General features: G+C 34.9%; 1 protein-coding gene across 1 annotated transcript; it reads left to right on the top strand.

The window, feature by feature from the left end:
* The first annotated feature begins 1,362 nt into the window (after positions 1–1,362).
* On the top strand, positions 1,363–5,176 carry LOC120129584 (dihydrolipoyllysine-residue succinyltransferase component of 2-oxoglutarate dehydrogenase complex 1, mitochondrial-like). Its single transcript, XM_039147051.1, has 10 exons — positions 1,363–1,576; positions 2,016–2,090; positions 2,197–2,252; positions 2,326–2,370; positions 2,480–2,755; positions 2,852–2,946; positions 3,136–3,226; positions 3,338–3,448; positions 4,447–4,610; positions 4,802–5,176. The coding sequence occupies exons 1-9, from the start codon at positions 1,420–1,422 to the stop codon at positions 4,582–4,584; spliced, it is 1,044 nt and encodes a 347-aa protein (XP_039002982.1). The 5' UTR covers positions 1,363–1,419; the 3' UTR covers positions 4,585–4,610; positions 4,802–5,176.
* Positions 5,177–5,525: the final 349 nt, after the last annotated feature.

Here is a 5,525-nt window from a genome sequence, read left to right as displayed (position 1 = left end):
ATTTCTCCCTTTTTTTTCTCAAACCCTAGTGTTCACTGGAGAGTGGAGACGATAGCTGAAAGCTTCAAAACAAGTTATATTATAGTGCAATCTGAAGTTTGACATGTCTGTTTTCATCTCTTTCTCTGTTTTATTTGGATTAATAGTTGATAAGTAAAGCTATTGCGGGTATCTTCATATCTAAAATTCAAGAAAAAATTATACTTCTTTATAGAAATAGATGGGAAGATAAAGGTAACAATCAAAAGTATATGAGTATCAGTAAAGAGAAAATATATAGAATTTTTCAAAAAACAAAACAAAGATTTCTATGCAATTTATGAAAAAGAGTGTAATAGCGGAAGTAATGGGTTTTCCAGGAAGAACCCATTAATAAGTAGAAAATACACTTTGACAATGAACTTTTGTTTTCATAATTCTTGACCTTTAGTTGTGGGGTAGACTTTAGGTACGTTAAATGTTTGAATGGTGGTTTAGCAATAATATTAATTACGATATGTAGCATCGAAGGGATTTCGGATTTATGTTATTGTCTTGTAGTCCAATTTGTACCATTCGAAATCTTCATGCTGTTAAAATTTATACACTGCCAACGGAAAGGACCATTATTAACAAACCTCACTAAAGTCTGACATTAATGTCACAAAACTTTTAGCCGGCGAATTTATTAAAATAACATAGTGAAAAATGATTGTTCATATGTAATTATGTATCACTAAGATAAATACTATAGCGTTAAATTAAAGTCGTGTGAATAATTTAATATCTTTAAAAGATCGATCGAAATATTTGATATCTTCAAACATTTCATCACTGTTAATAAGCTCTTACGCTATTTATCACTGTAGATTTGGTTGATTTGCATTGTCGACTATTTTTTCATGAAAGAACAATGGAAGGTAGGGTCTCCAACGTTTATGTTCGTTTATGTTCGTGTTCGTTTATGTTCGTTTATTTGTTAAATGAACGAACATGAACAAGTTATATTCCTTAATAAACAAACATGAACAAAAAAAATGTGTTCGTTTATGTTCGTGTTCGTTTAAGTTCGTTTATTTATTAAATGAACGAACATGAACATACCTCCGTTCATGTGCGTTCGATTCATTTACAGGTCTAAGCATGAGTCCATCTTTTTATCACTCTAATTCTGAGTATAAAAGATATATCTTATATTCGTTTATAATTATATTTATAATAATTATTTATATTTTAAACAGTTAAAATAATATATTTATAATAACTTTTATACTTTTAATAATTAAATAATATATTTAATAATATAAAAAATATTTCAAATATTAAATAATATATCTATCTTTAATAGAAGGTCCATTTCCATGCAAAGTAGTCCTCATTCTTGTTTATCACTTAATTAGGTTAGTTAGGGCAATTAGAAAAGGAAATACGTGCTCAAATATGTGTGTGTGTGTATATTCAAATTCTTTAAACCAGTTTGCTTCTCCTCGGCACTTCTTTCCTCTAACAGTTGTTCTCATGCGCAGGGATGTCATTTCTAGCATTCCGTCAGAGACTATCATGCAAAATTCCTGCAGGGCTTTCTCTTCTGGAGATGGTAAGATATTGATTAATATCCTTAATGAAATATCTTTTTCCAAATTAGCATTTTTCTCTTATTGTTTTCTTTTAAAACGTTATTAATACATGGGTGTGTCATTTTGGTTAAGAATTTGTTTCCTGTGCACTACACGAGGCAACATGCGAAAATAAGAAAATAGTTCTAGGTCAGAAATTCTTCGAAATTTTTCTCTGGAAAAACGTGAAGGCGATATATGAAAATTTCTTGTTGTAATTGTGTTATATAATGATTTGGTTGTAAACGTGAAGGCAGTATGAAAAGCAGTTTGCATCTCCTTTTTTCAGCCCTTTTAGCGCCTTTCTTAAATTGCATATATTGAGGAACAGGTGTCTGCTTGAAAATAATGGCGCGTTCCTTTTTATTCCATTATCATGCTAAATTTTAATAATTTTGACTTCACAATTTATTTATGAAGGGGATCTGGTTGATGCCGTTGTCCCTTTTATGGGAGAATCAATTAGTGATGGCACTTTGGCAACATTCTTGAAAAGTATGTTTTCGACTACTTTGATTTCCATTGATCGCTCTATCATACTTGTTTTCATTGTTGTAAGTGCTTGATTGTGGATACATGTGAATTGAATTTTTGGGAGCAGAACCTGGTGATTCAGTAGCAGCTGATGAACCAATTGCTCAAATAGAAACTGATAAGGTACTAAGGCCTGTTCTTCTATTGAAAAGATGTGGGTTTATACCCCTGATACTGCAGTGTTTTTTTTCATCAGGTAACAATTGATGTGGTCAGCCCCCAAGCTGGTGTGCTACAAGAGGTAATTTATCGATAAATTTGGGTCTATGGGTAGCTCATTCCTAGATTCCTACCTTCTCGTTTCTGGAACTAGGGGGTGATATGGGTCCTGATCAATAATGCTTTTCCAGTACGTGGCAAAAGAAGGAGATACTGTGGAACCAGGTACCAAGATTGCTATCATTTCAAAGTCTGCCGAAGGTGTAGCACCTGCTGCTCCTGCTGAAAAGAAATCAGAAAAACCTGCTTCCAAGCAATCTCCTCCAGCTGAAACTGTAAAGGAGGAGAAGCCAAAAGCTAAGGCTGAAGCTTCTCCTGCTGTGGTGATGCCTAAACCCCCTTCTACACCACCTCCAAAACGAACTGCTACCGAACCTGTACTTCCACCCAAGGAATGGGAAAGAAGAGTAAGTCTTCCATTTTCTATTAACATCCAAATTATACCTTTGATGAAATGTTAGCATCATAGAAAAGAATCCTGAATGTCTGACATCATGTAACAGGTTCCTATGACAAGGCTTAGGAAACGGGTTGCTACACGATTGAAAGATTCCCAGAATACTTTTGCCATGTTAACGACGTTCAATGAAGTCGACATGTGAGTTCATTTCCCCCCATGTATTTTAGCTCTCTGTATCAGGTGTTAGGCATGCAATTTTATTCCCTTTTTCAATACAAATTTTTTGTGAACTTGATGAGAGCATTTTGTAGAAGCTATGGTGTATACATGATAAATCTGGTTCCATGGATTTGTTTTCTTTTCTTATTGACTTGATACATATTGCAGGACTAACTTGATGAAGCTCCGATCTGATTACGAGGATGCGTTTGTTGAGAAACACGGTGTGAAGTTAGGATTTATGTCTGGATTTGTTAAAGTACAAAATTTTATATTCTTTAAATGCTCACATATGCATTCATGTCCTGTCTTCTTTATAACTTTTCTTTCCCTTTTTTCCCTTGCCATTTCCTCTCTGTTATTGTTTCAGGCTGCAGTTAGTGCACTTCAACATCAGCCTATTGTAAATGCTGTAATCAACGGGGATGATATTATTTATAGGGATTATATAGATATCAGCATTGCTGTTGGTACTCCAAAGGTAATCCATTTTCTCGATTGTCTTGCTTTTACATCCTTTTTATTTACCAAATTGCAATTTAGCCCTTAAAATAACTTGCTAAAACCTGGATCATTAGTAGTTCTCTCAACATTCTCTTGGCTAATATTTTTAAAAATTTATAAAGCTGTGGGTTTATGCATGTAAAAATGTATTGAAACCAAAACTTTCCTTTGACAATTAAAGGACACTATAGACTTATTCAAGGTTTTTCTTAGGTCGCAACTCTTTATTCTTCTTGATATACTCGTCTACAACACTTGTATCGGACCTATATCACAGCAGAGACCTTCTAGGACCCCGAATACGTGGAAAAGCTTAGAAAAATCTGATGTACCTGTGTGATTGTGTCCTACATAGGGCTGTAAATGAGACGAGACAAATCGCGATCTACTCGAGATCAACTCGATCAAGGCTCGATAAATACTCGGATCGAATGAACTCGAGCTCGACTCGAATTTTTAACGAGCCGAAACGAGCTGCTTAATACTCGACTCGAAAAGCTCGTGAGCAGCTCGAAAATACAATATATTAAGATTTTATTTTTTTTAAATAAATTATTAATAATATTAATATTTATGTGTTGGTTTTTTTTTAAATAAAGTAAGACTTTTATGTATTTAAGATTCAAGTTCGAGTTTGAGGCTTCAATCTAGTTAAGTTTAAGATTTTTTTTTCATTTCGAGCTTTTTTGAGCTGCTCACGAGCTTCAGTTCAGGATTTCGAGTTCGAGTCGAGCTTAAAAATTTTAAGCTAGCGAGTTTTCGAGTCGAGTCGAGCTTCATTTCAGAGTTTTCGAGTCGAGTAGAGCTCAGCAATACTCGAGCTCGACTCGGCTCGTTTACACCCCTAATCCTACACATGTCCATATCCAAAGATGCTTTATTTTATATCATGGCTAAAGAGAATGAAATGTCTTAAATTATACGAGTCTTTTTCTCGTTTTGTTTTGATCTTTGTTCCTTTATCTTTCCTGCTAGGGGCTTGTCGTTCTGGTAGTCCGTGACGCTGACAAGATGAATTTTGCTGAAATAGAGAAAACAATCAACGGCCTCGCAAAGAAATGGCTGGAGGCTAGTTTACGATACCCAACGGTGGTGTTTATGGTAGTCTATTGAGTACCCCCATTATCAACCCTCCTCAGGTTCGTGGTTTCACACTAAAATGTATTCACTTATACTTGCTCGTATATGTACGAATGAGGGTTTCGTACACATGATTTTTCCGCGTCGGTTGAGGTGTTTGATCACTTCGGAGTTTCTCATTTCTAGCCTTTGCTTGTGAGCAGAATGAAATCCTACATTAACTAAACGGTTTTTGCTCATCTTTTTGTAGTCGGCTATCTTGGGTATGCACTCAATCGTGTCCCGACCAATGGTTGTTGGAGGTAATGTAGTGCCGAGACCGATGATGTACATTGCACTCACTTATGACCATAGGCTGATTGATGGAAGAGAAGCGGTTTTCTTCTTGCGACATATCAAGGACGTCGTCGAAGACCCTCGTAGGCTGTTGCTCGATGTCTAAAAGGCCTAAATGGCATCTGCTGTGATCATTCTCACGCACACAAACTATCCGAATAAGTTCTCTAGTTTCGTAGGGTTTCTTTCGTCGATTCACCGTTAAACGAGTTCCGAAACCGCGGCTGGCCATCGCCGAACTGTATTCGAGTTTTCCGATGTTTTGCAATATGCTCTGTACTTTCAATTTCTATACCGAGTTATTTACAGTTTTGGTGCAGAAAGAGTGGGCGTGGTACCTAATGTAATATCCATAAATCAAAATTTGTGACACTTTAAATGCGAAAAAAAATCAGATTTGGACAGTTTAATTTCTTCTTAGATTAATATCTATTGACTGTTCTTAGGACTGTTCTTAGGACTGTTCTTAGATTAATAGAATTCGACTCGGCTCAAAAATTTGCAAACCTAAAATTTTTAAGTTCGACACAAACTCTAAATCATAAATTAAAGCTTGTAAAAAACTCGAATAAAAAAATCTTAAATTTGATTAAAACTCGAACTTAAACATTAAATACATAAAAATTTTATATAATATT

The sequence above is a fragment of the Hibiscus syriacus genome, unplaced genomic scaffold (genome assembly GCF_006381635.1).
Source record: "Hibiscus syriacus cultivar Baekdansim isolate YM2019G1 unplaced genomic scaffold, ASM638163v2 tig00110503_pilon, whole genome shotgun sequence".
In the NCBI taxonomy this organism is placed as follows: domain Eukaryota; kingdom Viridiplantae; phylum Streptophyta; class Magnoliopsida; order Malvales; family Malvaceae; genus Hibiscus; species Hibiscus syriacus.
This window is presented reverse-complemented; position numbering and strand designations above follow the sequence as displayed.